Source organism: Setaria italica, chromosome III (genome assembly GCF_000263155.2).
Source record: "Setaria italica strain Yugu1 chromosome III, Setaria_italica_v2.0, whole genome shotgun sequence".
Classification (NCBI taxonomy): Eukaryota; Viridiplantae; Streptophyta; class Magnoliopsida; order Poales; family Poaceae; genus Setaria; species Setaria italica.
In genome coordinates, this window is record NC_028452.1 from 45,250,720 (window position 1) to 45,268,510 (window position 17,791).

The 17,791-nt window shown below is 42.7% G+C and overlaps 1 protein-coding gene across 1 annotated transcript; it reads right to left on the reverse strand.

Annotated features, from left to right (window-relative positions):
• Positions 1 to 2,776: 2,776 nt before the first annotated feature.
• Positions 2,777 to 8,498, reverse strand: LOC101755399 (probable indole-3-pyruvate monooxygenase YUCCA9). Its single transcript, XM_022825015.1, has 4 exons — positions 7,642 to 8,498; positions 5,807 to 6,055; positions 5,447 to 5,572; positions 2,777 to 3,200 (listed from the first exon to the last, which is right to left on the reverse strand). Exons 1-4 carry the CDS (start codon positions 8,392 to 8,394, stop codon positions 2,982 to 2,984), a joined length of 1,347 nt encoding a protein of 448 aa, XP_022680750.1. The 5' UTR covers positions 8,395 to 8,498; the 3' UTR covers positions 2,777 to 2,981.
• Positions 8,499 to 17,791: the final 9,293 nt, after the last annotated feature.

Consider the following 17,791-nt stretch of genomic DNA (forward strand, 5'->3'; position numbering starts at 1 on the left):
TAGCTGTTGTAAATCCAGGTACATGTGGGTGTATTCTGATCTACCCATTCTGTCTTTGAACGATTTCCATAATAATTCAGCTTTTTCTTCATGCTTGGTTGTTTGTGTTCCATCATCACCACCATTTATTTTTTAAAAAAATATATACAAAATTGATAACCGGAAGCAAAAAAAATTCTTTTTTACTCGAGCACCCCAACACATCCATCAGCCATCCAAAGAGTGCAACGCGTACTATTTTCATTTGAGATGGTTTGATAAGTGTGAGTCCTTATATCAAATATTTGGGTATCGAAACAATTTCAAATGACTATGACCGTCTGTTCATGTTTTAAACCAGCAGATAGTCATTATCACCGCTGGTTCATTAAAAAAAGGCAAAAATAGATAACGGAAGGAAAAAACATACATTAGTACTCCCTTTGTTTAATTCATTAGTACTATTTATATGCGTTGAATATACATCCAGCGAAGCGCGAAGCCAGCTAATTAAACAAGGTTTTATAAGGAGATTCGCTTCGATTTGATGTAAACCATCCCGGCACGTCGAACTTATGTTTTTTCTCCGGATCGAGGAAGCATGAACATCGACCATGATCGAGAGCTGGAATAGCCACTACTGCAGCGGGAGTCCGTGGAGCTTCGCCTAGTTAAAGTAAACACACATGCTTCACTCGTGTGCTCCCTTTGTTTAGTTCAACCAAGCGTTGAATATCCTGCCAGCTAACTAAACAAGCTGTTCTATATAACTAAAGCGACCCGCTTCGATTTGATGCACACCACCCCAGCACTTAGGTTGTTTTCTCCCATGGAAGCCTGCGCATCTAATTTTAGGGGAAGTACATGTTCCTTTCAAAATAAAAAAAGAAGGACTACCCATCGATCATCATCGAGAATAATCACCCTTGCACGTTGATCTAACGTGCTCCGACAAGTCAATGATTTTAATCTAACACCCCTTAATGTTCCTCTAATAATAATTTATAGCGCATTCTTCACTCATCTCAACAAGTATTCTCAATGCCGAGTTTCACTTCGCAGTTTCCAAAAATACCACATCACCCTATGTAGAATGAAACAGTAAACAATGCATGGTTTCATTCCACTGTTTTCAAAGCTAGCCATACCATTAAATTTCTGGATTATGTTGTCCTTGCACTACCCACGATGAAACCGGAGGCTTTCAATGCGCTGTCGGCCTATTTCAAGGTGTTGGAAACTGGGTACAACTCGTTTCATCACAATGAAACGAGATCTTTCTCTCCCTTCCCCTCGTAAATGCAGTGCCATCTCAGTAATTTGCCTACATGGCAGGTAATTAATTAATTATGCATGAAACCAGCGTATTGAGACTAGCCTTAAACAATCAGCTTTTATGAAATTAATGTAGCACTGTGTGTATAGGCATGGTGCTGTTACGCCAATGTTTACAAGTCTAGAAGACTGTTACGCCAATGTTTACAAGTCTAGAAGAGGGAGTTCATAAGCTAGGCCACTAATCGTACTGTACAGGTAGTCGCTATTACATATCGACCGTCTACGTCTGAGCTTTAAAGGGGGTGTTTGTACATATCATCGTGGTAGTGGTGAGTACAATATTAAGACGTGTTTGTCTTCCTTTGTTCTACTGTGAAAAACGTCGAAATGGATAGAATATTTGATATTATCCGCATTCATGTAGAATAAACAATCTTTAAACCATCCTATAAATATATTACTTTTATTTATATTGAACTGATATATTTAGTGATGTTAATTACTTTCAAATAATTTAATTGATTGATTTTAAATATTTTATATGCTTCTATAAGTATTTTTTATATAGGTTTATTTACTTCTTGATGTTTATTTATTGAAATATTTTTATAAAAATATTTTGCACGAGTGATCTTGTTATATGTGGTAGAATTAAACAGAGTATTTCTGATATCCCAACTGGTACGTACATTTTATGATGAGTTCGTACTTACAAAACTATTGATAAAGTGAATAGATACGTAGTTATTGTTATCACCCACATCAAGTAGATATCCGAATGCAAATCCAAATTCACACTATCTGTTTTGTATTCAAATTAGAGAATATCCAAATTTGTATTCGTATTCTAGTAAAAATGTGGTAAAGATATCCGAATCCGATTTTATGTGAATTCGATCCTGAGCGATGGATTGTCAAAAATACCCCTCCCGTCTCTGCGCATTACATCTTGCCAGATTTAATTTGGAAGTGCTGGTGGTAAAAAAAAAATTAGCAGCCATGTAGGTGTGGCATGCATGTTTAATTTGGTTTCATGCAAATAATTAATTTGAACCTTTAATGACAGCAACAGGAGAAACAGAGACAAATTAAGACAATGCAAGAATTACATATACCTACTCCCTCCGTTTTTATTTGTAAGGCGCACCGCGCACACGCATACAATTTTTAACTAATAATTTAACTATTAATTGGCTCTCCCTCCTTGTATATTTCTTTCTTGGAAGTTTCAGAATTGTCGTAGCATTTATTTAGCAATGGCATGAAAAGAAAGAAAAGAGAGAAAAAATATCTAGAAGGTCTATGATGACATATATTTAGATGCTGCTGCGAAGACTAAAACGACCAGAACAACAAACAAGAGCGTCATAATATATGCAGTCCACGTAAACATTCAGCCTTGTAAAGGCCCATTCAGCCCACCATCAATACCACGCACGTTAGAATCTATCTTGTCAAGAACTTTGCCTAGAAAAAGAATCTCGACAAGAAAATGGGGGAAAAAATAAGACAAAGGAAATTTAGGAACACTGTAGCTACACACCTTATATTTCACTGCTATACGGTTACAGTTACATAAAGAGTTTATCACACGTATATATACACACACAGTACCTCCAGTCGTCTCATAGAAGCAAAATGAAAACAAACAGCTGAAAATTTGTAACATCCGAAGCATCTATCGAGGAGAGCAGCGGCGCACGGCGCCCATAATGATGTGCGCCTCAAGCACCGTGGTCACTGCTTCTGTGAGCGGCAGTGGGGCTCGCAAAGGCCTCGGTCCACTGGTCCGCAATGTCGCCGGCGATTCTGACGGCGTCGTAGGAGGTGCCCATGAGGCCCTTCCTGGTGAAGCCGGCGGCGTAGAGGCCATTCTTTCCCCTCCAGCTGTGTGGGAATGGCTTCCTTGGGAACCCATCAGCATGACTGAAGAACTCCTCCTCCTATATGCAGGTAGAGATTATCTTTGAGTTGAAACTGTGCATATGGATCGATGAATGATATATGTTTATGCCGGATCCTTCAGCAAAAAAAAATGCAAATATGCGAAGAGATCAAACTAGCTAGCTACTATAAATGCATATGTTGATGGTCTTCCTAAACACTGATTCATCAGCTGCAAATGGAACAAAAATAAAATGGTGGGCCAACGAACTAGCCTTCAGAAATCTTCTCTGAAAAGGAATGAAAACTCTACAAACATTTTTCACATTTATTAAATGCTCAAATCTCAACCATCTGCTCAACTGCAAATTAATTGACTGATTAACTTTCTGAAAGCATGCCAAGCACACTTGCAAGAGACCTTCATATCAAATCTGGTTAGACAGATGGGATCCATCAAACAAATCCAAGCCATCTAGATGGGCCACCCTACAAAAGGTAGAGTGGGCAGCACATGATGATGACCAGATGGACCTCGCCTCTCACCACAAAATCATTATGGGCCAGCCTTCTTGCATGTGCATCGATCACCCAACTCTCACCCCATGCATGGGGTTTCTGGCAACCTCTCTTTCCCAACCCACAGGGATGCAGCTTCCTTCCCCACTTGATAGTGGCCGAGAGGTGCAAATGGGCATGCTATCAATATATAGGTGCATATGCAAGCTACTTAAGTTGATTGCTTAAATAATGTTGGCATTTACAACTTTTATCAGAGGTTTGTTGGAACTTGGAAGGGGTTGTTTGGTTAGTTAATATGCGCTCGAATGAAAAAAACATGAAAGCCAAGCCAAATTTGATGACAACTCCAGGCAGTTAGCTCTTTGGATTTTTTTTTTATTTTAGCTCTAGAAATGGATACTGTTGCCTTAAGAAAATATTTGTATGTGAAAAAGTAAATCTGGGTTTGTGTACATTACAAATTTTCCTTTGCCCAATATCATGTTTTCATTTGAAGAGCAATTTTGTGGGTAGGCGTGGTAAATGACGCAAATATGGCTCGATCATTAGTGTGTATTAATAATTATTTAATTATAACTTAATTATTTTTTATAAAACTGTCCTTTTCATCCCTCTTTTTTCGCACTCTGGTCACTGTTATATGGCCCAGATGCCCATGTTGGTAGGGCTACACTATTTGACCAGCAGTATCATACACACCAACAACAATACAAGCAAACACAAGCACAAATACACAGAAATAAAAACAAAAAATATGCGCACGCATGAAAGCTACTACCATATGCTAGCTAGCTAAGATCAAGCCGCCAGTGCACTCTGCATCCTTAATTTGGTCTAGCTAGTTTGCACGCGTTGAAAGCTTTGACGTGCTGACGTGACATCAACAGTTGTACGTATGAATGTCCAATTGTCCATATTTGTTTACATACTCGCACGCGATGATGCAACTCTGTATGCAGGCAAGAAGATATATACAAAGGAAATCAAGTACAAAAAAACCAGTAGCTATCATACCAATCAAGGACCATAATATAAAACAAGCACATATATGGTCTACAACTCTGTGTCCGTTCCTTTCGATCTCTGCCTAAACTGATTACTTCCTCTCTCCCCAAATTAGGCTTGCACAAATTAATGCCCACGGATCAATCAACACTGTCCTTGATTGTCAATTTCTTGGTGATCAAATTTAATTTTGAGTCACCGTCGGAGGGATATCGCGCTCCTTTAAGCATCATTGTCATTGCCCATGCCTTGCTATCTAGAACCTCGCTTAATTGGACAAGGACTAAATATGCACACGCACATTTAATTAACCTGATACACACACACACAAGCATGCATTGCTCCCATACGAATCTATTTAAGGATATATGTATCTACTTGTATCTAAGGTTTGATTCAGCAATTGAAGCCTAAAAGACAAGCATAAAACCAGTAAATAAACCCGAGGCTTTGCCAAATACTCCATCCATTTCAAATTGTAGGCCATTTTAGTTTTTCTAGATACATAGTTTTTCTATGTATGTAGACATGAGGTATACCTGTCTAGGTGCAAAGCAAAAGTTTTGTACGTAGAAAAACTAAAATGACCTATAATTTGAGACGGATGGAGTAGATTGTAAATTTCCACATCCTCCTGAATGAATTACGGCAAAACAATTAATTTCCATGTGACTAGATGTGTAACTATAATGATTGACATATATACCACTATCAAAAAGGCCATTCATGTTCTTTCCAAGATTATGCAAGCTCATTGAATGTGTAGGTACGAATGTACCTTGAGCCATGAAGGCACGTTGCTTTTGTACCCGGTGGCGAAGATGACGGCATCAAAGTCCTCTCTGTGGCCGTCTGTGAACTCAACACCATTATTCCCTGTGAACCGGTTGATTGCTGGGACCACCTGCAGAATCTCTCTCTAGATACATTAGTTGTGTATCATTGAGTACACACGTACTGACAACCGATATCAGCCTAGGACTCTTTTGTGTGTTTTTTCGAGATCTGTGCAGCTTTTATTCCTCGTAGTACATTGAGGCCCCATGCATTTACATTTTAGAGTGCATCATTCCTACAGTAACTCCATGGTTCTTGCAACTACAGTATATAGTTTTTGGGAAGTATTTGGGTCACATACCTTTATTTCTCCGCATTTTATCTTTCTCAAAGCTCCGATGTCGAGTACCGGTGTTTTCCCAGTTGAACTCTTGACTTGAAATGGCCCGATCTTTGGTCGTGGGAGACCATATTTTTCAGTGTCTCCAAGGATCAATCTAGAGAAGAAGAGCAGCAAAGAATCAACCCGTTTTATGGGGAGCCACCTGAGAAGGAACACCGAAAGTCCAAATGTCGAAATGCCTAGTATCTCCCTCGGCAAAACATGAAGCTGAAAAAGAAAAAGGAACATCATATAAGCACATACAATATAGAATCAGTCAACTAATCTCTCAATATTTACTATTCGCATTCAAGTATACATAGGAGTTTTTTTAATGTTTACTCTACAACAATAATTTAATTAATGAAAATTATAAGAAAACTAGGGCATGTTTTAATGTTTATATTCTAAAAACTAGTTTTTAGATGCATGCATTATTCTAAAAACTAGGGCATTATTCTAAAAACTAGTTTACTCTCAATATTTATATTCTAATTAAAAGAATAATGCATGCCTAACCTTTAGAATATAAATATTCTAAAAACTAGTTTTTTCCTCTGTAATGACTCCCTCTAGTCTGCCCTAGTTTTTGCATCATGTACGCAGCACAAGGTGACAAGGTACGCAATTGACACTTTGGCTCTTGCCCATTCTAGGTGACCTTAAATCCAGCAAAACTATGGACTATGTATTGGTATAGATTGCTCCTGCTAATTGAATACTAACTCCCAAGTAAGAAATCAAGTAGCTAATAGAGTTGTTTTTTTTAGGAACCTAGCTAGTAGAGTTTATTGTCTAAAAATCTTGCTTCCAAAACTCGAATAACATCCATTTGCAAACTGAAAACTTTATACATTTTGTACTGGAGAGTATTGAGAAGAGTTCTTTTAGCTAGATATTTCATTTGAACTGCTACAGCTGACATATTTCTCCTGCCATTTTATAGTTAGGGGACTCTACCATGTCCAACATTACGAATTCTATTTAATTTTATTTCCTTTTAGGATAAAAGAACACAATGCCACATGTTCAAAGAGAAAAGCAGTTCTCGAGAGTTCTGTAGTTCTGGTCCATTTTTGCCCTGTCACTTTTCTTGTTATTTTCCCTGTCTCTCAGGCAGGTATATACAAGATAAGGAAAGGGAGACTTATGGGTCCCTATAGCACCACATCAGTATACATTTCTATGAAACAGCATGTTACAAGTAGCACAACATATGCTTCACAAGATTGATATTTCAGGATAAGAAAGCTTCCTCAACAAATTTCTGTATGTTCTAACAAGTCACAAATACTGCAATGTATGATTTAGAACGCCGATCATGTTGAAGATAATAAATTGCAAGGGATAATATTAAGAATTCTTTATGCATCTGTACAACTAATAATTCAAAGTATTAGTATTAGTTCCTATTTGAATTTCAATAATAATGTACATATTTATATATTACCATATTTTTTTCCTGTGAAAGTGACAACACAGCCTATATAAGAGGGGGCAAAAGGGAAGGAAACCTATGTGGCACTACACAGAATTGACCACTCAAAGAACCCAGTTCACAGAATTATATTGCTTTGGACATGGGAACCGTCTCTCTCTATATATAACATTATAATTTGTATTGCAGCATTTGGTTCAAGCTTATAGAATTATAAATAAATAAATAAATTTATACATAAGGTTTTTATCTAATTTAAATCAATACCATCCTAATTAATAACGTTTTAATTAATTTGAAACTAGAAAATATATGACGTCAGGTAAATTTGTAAATACATTATGTTAGTAGCGCTTACGTAGACTGCAAACTTTACCTTGTCCCTGACAACCATGGAGGCCCGGGCACCATTGTTGCAGAGGTCGAGGCTGACCTCCATGCCGGAGTTGCCGCAGCCGACGACGAGCACATTCTTGCCCCTGAACTCATCCCCCTTCTTGTAGCTGCTCGTGTGCATGGCCACGCCGCGGTACCCGTCCATCCCCTCCACGCCCTCCGGCCACGCCGGCTCCGCATTCTCGCCGGTGGCCACGACGAGCCACCGCGACACAAACTCCGTGGTAGTGGCCGCGGCGCCGCCGCCCTCCGCGTCGTCCTCGTCGACGGTGACCCTCCAGAACCCGATGGCGGCGTCGTAGGCGGCGCTGCGGACGCGCGCGCCGAGGCGGGGCTCGATGCCGAAGGCCCGCGCGTAGCCGTCGAGGTAGGCGACGAACTGGTCCCGCGTCGGGTACGGCGGCGTGCCCGGCGGGAACGGCGCGAGCGGGAGCTCGCAGAAGCACCGGGGCAGGTGGAGCCGGAGCCGCTCGTACGTGCGGTGGCGCCACGACGCCGCCACGCAGGGGTCCTTCTCCAGCACCAGCGACGGCACGCCGCGGGCCTTGAGGCACGCCGCCGTGGCGAGCCCCGACGGGCCGGCGCCGACGATGACCGGGCCGGGCACCCACACCTGCCTCGTCGGCGGCGCGCCGCTGTCGCCGGCGGAGGCGTCCCCGGCGCCACCGCCGCGGTGTAGGATGGTGGTGGTGGGGTGGTGGTCGGGTTCGTGTCCTTCTCGCGATGTTGGCATGGCAACAGTGAGACAGGTGTATGTGTAATGTGAAAGGCGTTGCTCTATGAGGCTATAGTTACTGTGGAGTGTGTTGGAGATCTGTGTCTCTCAAGATGGGTGCTCTTTGGGCTTGTACTGCACATGCATATAGCTCAAGCCTCCACATAGACATTTATATATATACAAATGTTTGCAATGTGTACCCTCTCCCTCCGGTCCAAAATAGACGCCATCCTTGAATGCGTCAATATCTATACTTTCTTTTGCTGTTATACGGCTTGCATCTAGCAGATTGATAATGATAGTTGCAGAACGCAGATAGGCTATATTATTGTATCCAAACGACAAGTAAAATCTAGTTCTTCTAAATACAAAATTGTTAGCATAGTAAATCTAGTTCTTCTAAATACAAAATTGTTAGCAAAGTAAACATGAGTTTCTTCGTAGTGGAATCTATGGTCATTGATTTGTATCTAGGTTTGAGCCCCAAACGCATGTGTTCTCATATTTTCTTAGATTTATTCCAACATAGTAGCATGACATCCTTAGTACAGTACCACCTCCATATCGAATAATTTATCAATGCTGACTTTTGGTCACGGCATCTGACTATTCATCTTATTCCAAAAAATTATATAATATAAGTATCATTTTATTTGTTTGTGACTTATTATATATATATATATTTACTCATCTTTTCATATATTTATAATAAATTTTTGAATAAGACGAATGGTCAAACATTATGAGAAAAGTCAACACAAAGATTTGGATACAGAGGGAGTATTTATTTAGTGGTAGGTGACTATTTGTTTAATGGTAGGTGACTTGTCCCTCGATAGCAAGACACTGTCCCTAGTGAATTAGTCAACAATCTCAAGATCAACTAGTCCAATCTTAGATACCACCCAACATCCATATTTTTTAAATAGTGATATGGATCTACAGAAGATACCACCCGACATCCATATTTTTTAAGCTAGATAACAAACATAAATGGAATGCGGACCTAATTATAATTATCATAACAACGTAATAAATGCACCATCATAGGATCAATTAATATTGTATAAACTATATGAACTTAACAACATACTAAAGCGAACTGACCATAGCTCAGTTGTCATACACTACCGGAAACACTAAAGTTGCCGAGTGTAATGTGTTTGCCGAGTGTATTATTGCGGGCACTCGGCGAAGGTCGTGTTTGCCGAGTGTATCCCTAACAACACTCGGCAAAAATATTACACTCGGCGAAAATAAGGTTTGCCGAGTGCCAAAAAAAAAATACTCGGCAAACTCACGGGGACACTCGGTAAATAAAATACACTCGGCAAATCCTTAAGCACGTGAGCAGCACGTGCGGCGTCCGGTAGGGGAGGTGACGGACGTTAGCTGTTTGCCGAGTGTCCCCCGTTGACACTCGGCAAAGCTCAAGGTGTGCCGAGTGTTAGGTGCCACACTCGGCAAACATTGATGTTTGCCGAGTGTTTTGATGGGACACTCGGCAAACATTGATGTTTGCCGAGTGTTTTTTGACATACTCGGCAAAACTGAAATATTTTTTCCCTCCTCCAGCCTCCAAACTTTTTATACTCCTCATGTATGATATTTGGCACTGCATGGTAGAAGGTGGACTATTTATTGACCTATTTGCTATATTTAATGAATTAATTTCATTTAGAGTAATTTGTTGATTTAAGTCAAATTTGAACAGCAGGTGATTGGAATAATGGAATAATATGAGTGGAAAAATCATATTCATGTTAGTGAGTCCAAATCGAGGTCTCATCCGGAAAATGAAAAGAAATTTCGAACATTTTGTTAAGGAAACACGACTACGAACGTGTGGCCGAATGATTTTTTAATTCTCAAAAATACAAACGAAGTTTGAAAATCACGAGATTTTCCAAGATGCTACGATTTCATATGCAGTGGCTGTGGTAAAAAATTGAGAAGGTTTCGCACAAATTTTGACATATGATGCTTAGAATTCGAAGCATCTCCGGAGAGGATTCGTAGAAGTTGGAAGGATCCGGTAAGATTTTGAGTCGAATTGATACTTGAATTTGTCATTGAGTTCAAATTTATTTTTATAGGCCATAGAGAACATAGATTGGTTCATGTCAAATTTTGGGAATTTTTCGGATCCGTTTGATAATCTTTATTTACTAATTGCAAGTATATGAATTTAATAGATATAAATTCAATATGAGCTATAAATCCATGAAATAATGGAATAATATTACTTAAAAAATGAAATACGCAATGTTTAGTGAATTTGACTAAGTTTTTGCAAAGTTTACATACTTTTAATTACTAAAACTACTTTGCACATGCAATATAAGTACTTATTTGCCGAGTGTCACAATGAGGCACTCGGCAAAGAATATGTTTGCCGAGTGTCCTCTCTCGGACACTCAGCAAAGCTCGCCGCGGGTCCATGTGTCAGCGTCAGTCCAAAATCCAAAATCCGGGGGGAAAAAAATCCTTTGCCGAGTGCCCCTGATCTAGCACTCGGCAAAGGCTTTGCCGAGTGCTAGATCAGGGGCACTCGGCAAAGATGGAACATTAAGCCGGCCTAAGTCCCGCACGCGCACATACCCGCACACGCACACGCACCGCCCGCGCCGGCCCCCCGGCCGCCCGACGCGCCGCCCTGTCGCCGATCCAACAGCTTTTCATGACTGAAGAATCCGTGAAACAGATGACATGGCACAAAAACGGCCGTCGATATAATCCTAAGAAGCTTGTACACCCATCCGATGCTGAAGCCTGGAAAAGCTTTGATGCGATTTATCCTGCAAAAGCTCTAGAGGCCCGTAACGTACGCGTTCTGTTGGCAACAGATGGGTTCAATCCTTATGGAATGGTGGCCGCCTCGTACACCTGTTGGTCCATTTTCGTTATCCCCCTGAATCTCCCCCCTGGCGTCCTCTTTCAACGACATAATATATTCTTGTCGTTGATAATTCCAGAGCATCCGGGGAATAATATGAGTGTGTACATGGAGCCTCTGATTGATGATTTGCTCCGTGCTTGGGAGGAAGGGGTATGGACATATGACCGATCCACAAAGACAAACTTCAAGATGCATGTTTGGTACCAGTACTCCCTGCATGACTTGCCGGCATATGGGATTTTCTGCGGATGGTGTGTTCACGGGAAGTTCCCATGCCCAGTATGTAAAGCATCTTTGAAGTTCATTGTGTTGTCGAAAGGTGGCAAATATTCTTCGTTCGACAAACATCAACAATTCCTCCCTCCTGACCATCCATTCAGACAAGACATCAAGAACTTTACCAAAGATGTCGTAGTTACAGACCCCGCACCGCCGATGATGACAGGGGCCGTAGTTCGTGCTCAGTTAGACGCTCTCGAGGTCAATAATGAAGAAGGTGGTTTTTTGGGATATGGCGAGCAACATGCTTGGACGCAGAAGTCGTGCTTGTGGAATCTTCCCTATTTTGATGACCTTCTTGTTCCACATAACATTGATGTAATGCACACGGAAAAAAATATCGTCGAGGCAATTTTTGGTACAATCATGGACATTCCTGACAAGACAAAGGATAACGTTAAGGCTAGAGTGGATCAAGCGACGTTGTGCAACAAACCACAGCTAAACATGGCGCCTCCAAGAGCTGGCAAGTCATGGAGGAATCCTAAGGCCGATTTCGTTCTGACGAGGGCCCAAAGGAGGGAGGTTCTAGAATGGTTCCAAACGTTAATGTTCCCTGATGGCTATGTAGCGAACTTGAAGAGGGGAGTGAATTTAGCAACTATGCGAATCAACGGGCTCAAGAGTCATGATTACCATATATGGCTTGAGCGCCTACTTCCGGTGATGGTTCGAGGCTATGTCCCTGAGCATGTGTGGCAGGTGCTAGCGGAGTTGAGCAATTTCTTCCGCCGGCTTTGTGCGAAGGAGTTATCTCGTACCGTGGTTGCAGAAATGGAAACAATGGCGCCTGTGTTGCTCTGTAAGTTGGAGAAGATCTTTCCACCAGACTTCTTCAATCCAATGCAGCATATGATTCTACACCTTTCGTATGAAGCATGAATGGGGGGGGGGTCTGTGCAGGGTCGTTGGTGCTATTCAATTGAGAGATGTCAAAAGGTTCTTCGAACTAAATGTAAGAATAAGTGCAAAATTGAAGCATCCATTGCAGAGGCATACATTCTGGAGGAGGTGTCAAACTTCACATCAAAATACTACGCTGACAACCTTCCTAGCGTGCATAATCCACCTCCTCGTTACAATGCCAGCGAAGATGAATTGAGCCTTAGCATTTTTCGAGGGAAACTCGGAAGTGCAAGTGGTGCGACCCGCAAGACCTTGAACCATGAAGAGTGGCGCTCTATCATGCTGTATGTGTTGACCAACCTATCTGAGGTGGAGCCGTACATGATGTAAGTTCTCAACAAACTTGTTTCGAAGTAGTCACCGTTCTCTTGCCTAAACGTATATTTCTCGTTGCTACAGGAAATTTCATCATCAATTCTGGCGTAAATCAAGGCAACCGTACCCGCACGAAGCTGAGACTCTTCTCAAAGAGGGTGCGGGAAATGGAATGCCCGATTTTATTTCTTGGTTCAAACAGAAGGTACAATCCAATTTCTTCGGACATTCTCGTACATACGATTAATATAACGAACTGCCCTGTTTGAATTTGCAGGACCGAACTGATGCGTCTATGAATGTCGAGTTGAGACAGGTTGCCGATGGCTGTGACTATAGGGTCAGGTCGTTTGCCGGTTATGACGTCAACGGATATCGTTTTCACACAACAAGGCACGAGCAGAGTCGGCCCAATCGAAGAACCACAAATACCGAAGTTTTCAGGCCAGGCTCTGATGGGGTCGAGTACTACGGAAGAATTGAAGAAAATATACGAACTAACTTTTCATGGGTGCAAACCTCTTAATCCAGTTATATTCAAATGCCATTGGTTTGATCCATCTATCGTGAGACGGGCCCCTAATCTTGGACTAGTCGAAATTCGACAGTCATCCATGTTACCAGGAGACGATGTCTATATTGTGGCTCAACAGGCCACGCAAGTTTATTATTTGTCATACCCGTGCCAAACCGACAGCCGTCTTAAGGGTTGGGATGTTGTGTACAAGGTATCGCCACACGGTAAACTACCTGTACCAAACAATGAATATTACAATATAGACCCCAACACGTATGAAGGAGAGTTATTCCAAGAAGATGGGCTCGAAGGGAGTTTTGTGATAGATTTAACCGAAGTGATCGGAATGGAAGTAGACAACGAAAGGGTTGCTGCAGAGGACGGTGGAGACGAGGTTCAGAATGTGAAGGACTTAGAATTAGTTCAACGATTACAATTAGCTAATGATAGTGATGACGACATTCCTCCTTTGGAGCACGGGCTTGACTATATCGACACGCGTGATAGTGATGATGAGACTTATGATCCAGCTAATCCCGATCATGATGATTATTTCTAATACATGTATGAGTCGTACTAATTTAGTTATAATTTATTTATAATTTGCATATCTTTGTAATTATATTTTGTTTATCTATGCTGACTGGTTTACTCTTTTTAATTGCATGTCATTGAGCAATGGTGGGCGGTATGAGGAAGCTCACGTCGATTTGTGATAGACTGGCTGCGTCAGGGACTGGTTCAGGGTCAGGGTCATGTTCAGGGAGCGGTTGAGGGAGGCGTCGAGGCAGGCCTCGACGTAGGGTTGAGGAGGAGGAGGAGGAGGTGGTGGTCCAGAGGCCTCGAGGGAAGGGTAAAGCGGCGAGGCCCCCGTCGCCTGAACCTGAGGAGGAGGAGGAGGAGGAGGAGGAGGAGGAGGAGGAGCTACCTTCCGCACACGCCTCTGGGGACGACGAGCAGGAGGAGGCGGAGGAGGAGGAGCAGCAGGAGCAGGAGGGGGACGGGGAGGCAGGGGATGCCCAGTCCAAGATATGGTTGCGAGGTCCCTCATTCCTCCCGAAGCGTCCGATACCTGAGCATTTACGCCCGCTGATTAAACCGGTTGGGACCAAGTAAGTAACTTTAAATATTCTTAATAATGTTCTTATGTTGAAAGTTACAAAAACTAATAATTTATATTAATGACTTGTGCAGGAGTTGGATTAAGCTCAGTGGGGGTGACCACAACCGTAAGGCCAACGGGATCCTTGGCCTTTTGTGCAGGGTTCACTTCCCTGGCTTGGTGGTGTACGCCGGACAGCAGCAGCCGGCCTACACGTGGGACCACTACGTCGCCGCCCCCGACGTCCCTGATCGTCAACAGAGGAGATTCCCCAACATAGCGGAGCGGGTCAAGGCCGAGCTGTGGGTAAGTACTCCTCGCACTAAATTGCTCAATACATCACCTACGTTCGACATTCTTGAAATAATAACTGTATACGCGTCTATATGCAGGATTTCTATAGATGCCAAGAGGGATTCGAGGCCAAGGCGAAGGCCGTCTGTGATGTAGCCGCCAAGAAGCTCGTGAAGGACATGCATTACGAGGCGCGCATCCAGGCCATCATCGAATTCCACGCTCAATACAGATGGATGAAGGTTAGAAAAGAGGAGGCAAGAACAATGCACCTGACCAAGGACCAATTCATGAGGGTAAGTAAAGAACGTTGATACTTACTATTTAATATTAATTAGGCTCAATTTCTTTTTCATATGTCACACGCTTGATGCTGTAGGTGCCTCCGTGGTGGTGTCGTGCGCATATCCAGTGTTGGGAGAAGATGGTCGACGTGTGGTTGGAGCCCGGGTGGTTGGAGAACCACCTTGCTTGCCGGCAGCGGCGTTTGCAGATGCCAACTGCACCACACCATCAAGGCATTCTAAGCTTTGATGAATATAGAGAAAAATGGGTACGCAACTTCAATTCTTTATTCTAACATTCAATTCTACATAATTCCTAATCATTTTGTATTTTTTGCCGCAGTCGGCGTCACATGATGGCCGACCTTGCTCCCAGCTCAAGGCATGGGTCCTCTCCAAAAAGGGCAAGGCGACGGCCGATGTCGATTTCAACCCAGACGACCCGTTCGAGGCGTACAGCCATCCTAGCATACACAGTCGCGTCAGCGAGTATACAAAGATGGCTAGGGAGGTTCACGGGCCAGACTTCGATCCGAGCTCCGAGGACATTGATGGACAAATCATGATGAGGGTGGGAGGAGGCAATAAGCATGGACGATATTGGATTGGCGACGGCGTAATCGACACGGCCTCTACTCCCACTCTCTCCCAGATCCGAGCTAGGAGCACGGACTCGAGCCCGGCGATACAGCCACGACCCACCACTGCACAGTTCCAGATGGAGGCTCTCCAGGTTCTTTCTCTTCCATTCATCGTTCGTTTGTTGTTATACTTTAGCTTTGCATTATAACATTGCAATGAAATATTGTAGGCCCAGGTGGAAGAAGCAAGGAAGAAACAAGAGGAGATGGCGGCGCAGATGGAGGACATGCGGCGGAGGATGGAGGAAGAAAATTGGATGAGGATGGACCAGATGTTCCATTACATGCAAAATTTTGCTTCAAGCATGGGTCAGTCTTTGCCTCCGCCATCGCCGATGCTGTTCCCTCCACCTCAGCCACCCACAACTACTCCTGTGAGTCACTTGACACATTGTGCTTAAGATTCAATACTTTAATTTTGACAACTTTAGATGTTAGCTCAGAATGTCCTATCCTATGTGCAGAATCAATCGGCGGCTTCGAATAATGAAGATCAAGATTTGTCGCAGTGGTCTCCTTGGCCTCCACGGAATTAGACTTGGTTGTGAACTTGGTTGAAACTAAATTGTGACTTGAACTTGGATTTATGGATTGTTTCGTGCTTATGTTGAATTATGCCTGTGATGTTTATGAATAATGTTTCTAATGGTGGTTGTGAATTATGCATGTGATTGTTTATTACAAATGCCTGTGATGATGTGTATTGTGAATTGAGAGGGGTCCGTTATACGTGACAAAACGGGAAAAAAGGGGGGTACTGGGCACTTTGCTGAGTGTTTTGGCTTTAACACTCGGCAAAGGTGGTAGTTGCACCTCCGGGCGCCAGGTGTTTGCTGAGTGTTAAAGCCAAAACACTCGGCAAACAACGCTCCTTTGCCGAGTGTCAGGGCCAGGGCACTCGGCAAAGTGGCCGAGTTTGCCGTGTGTTGGCACTCGGCAAACACTAGGGCTTTGCCGTGTGCTGACACTCGGCATATGGGCCGTGTTTGCCGTGTGTTGGCACTCGGCAATGCCCTAGTGTTTGCCGAGTGCCTACCGTCTGGAACTCGGCAAACCCGCCGTTACCCTCGACGCTGTCAACGCCCATTTCGCCGAGTGTGTCTTTTCGCCGAGTGTTTTTTGGCCGTCGGCAAAATGTTTGCCGAGTGCTCGACTTTTGACACTCGGCAAAGTCGTGTTTGCCGACACAAAATTTGCCGTGTGCTATATGCCGAGTGTAACACTCGGCAAAGTCTTTGCCGAGTGTTTTTGAGTCTTCGCCGAGTGCCTGTGGCACTCGGCAAATTAAGTGTTTCCCGTAGTGATAGGTCCTTGTGGTGAGACTTGCTCATCCATGTTCGCGAGTTTCACACTAAGCACCGGTTCGAGTCCCATGCATATATAGTGGCTTTGCTTGTATGATGTGTGAGGCTAGGATATGATTCTGTTCTGTTTAGATGTATATGTGCTAGATAGGCCCCACCCACATGAGTGTGTGCGGGCGAGAGGCTATTCCTATTGGATTATAGATATCATGGTGTTATATTCAACTCTGCCATGTCAAGAGGATTGTATTAAATAGATGTGTATGAACTCATACAATATATTGTATTTGTTTTCTGGGTCACCCAAGAGAATTATTAGGCTAATTGTAGTTCTTTGTACTCACTCCATCTCTAAATATAAGGACTTTTGAGTTAATTTGTGTTAAGTGAAACTATACTAAGTTTGACCAAATTTAAGTGTTAACATATCTACCAATCGAGTAAGTAGTCATTAAACAATGAAAATATTTTTACAATGATCTAATGATGCCCATTTGGTATATTGTAAATATTATTACTCTTTTGTGTACTAGCCACTACATTGGAATTGTCCATAGGCATGTTTAAACAAACAAGCAAACTACAGTATACTACAGCATCTTGCCGGGTTTAAGTGGGACATAATAATCTTAATAAAAGCCGAAAGTGAGATAAGGTTTATCATGGAGCCGGTGTGGTAGACTTAGATTTGCACGTTCGACAATAAGGCAAGCAGCCACAGCCACTGTTGGGATGGAAAACGATGCATACCGTATACACACTTGTAAAGCTAAGGTGTCCAACTGGATGGCTGGGCTGCAAGATTTAGATTTGAGTTGACAGGTGATCGTCATCTCAGCATGGACGCAGGGAATGGCAGGCGCGTGACACA

Excerpts from the sequence above, each read along its gene's own strand:
- LOC101755399 (XM_022825015.1), bottom strand. The coding sequence starts at position 8,394 with ATGCCAACATCGCGAGAAGGACACGAACCCGACCACCACCCCACCACC. Across the intron at positions 5,573-5,806 it reads TAAAATGCGGAGAAATAAAG|GTGGTCCCAGCAATCAACCG; the intron begins GTATGTGACCCA and ends GAGATTCTGCAG. Across the intron at positions 3,201-5,446 it reads ACGTGCCTTCATGGCTCAAG|GAGGAGGAGTTCTTCAGTCA; the intron begins GTACATTCGTAC and ends ACCTGCATATAG.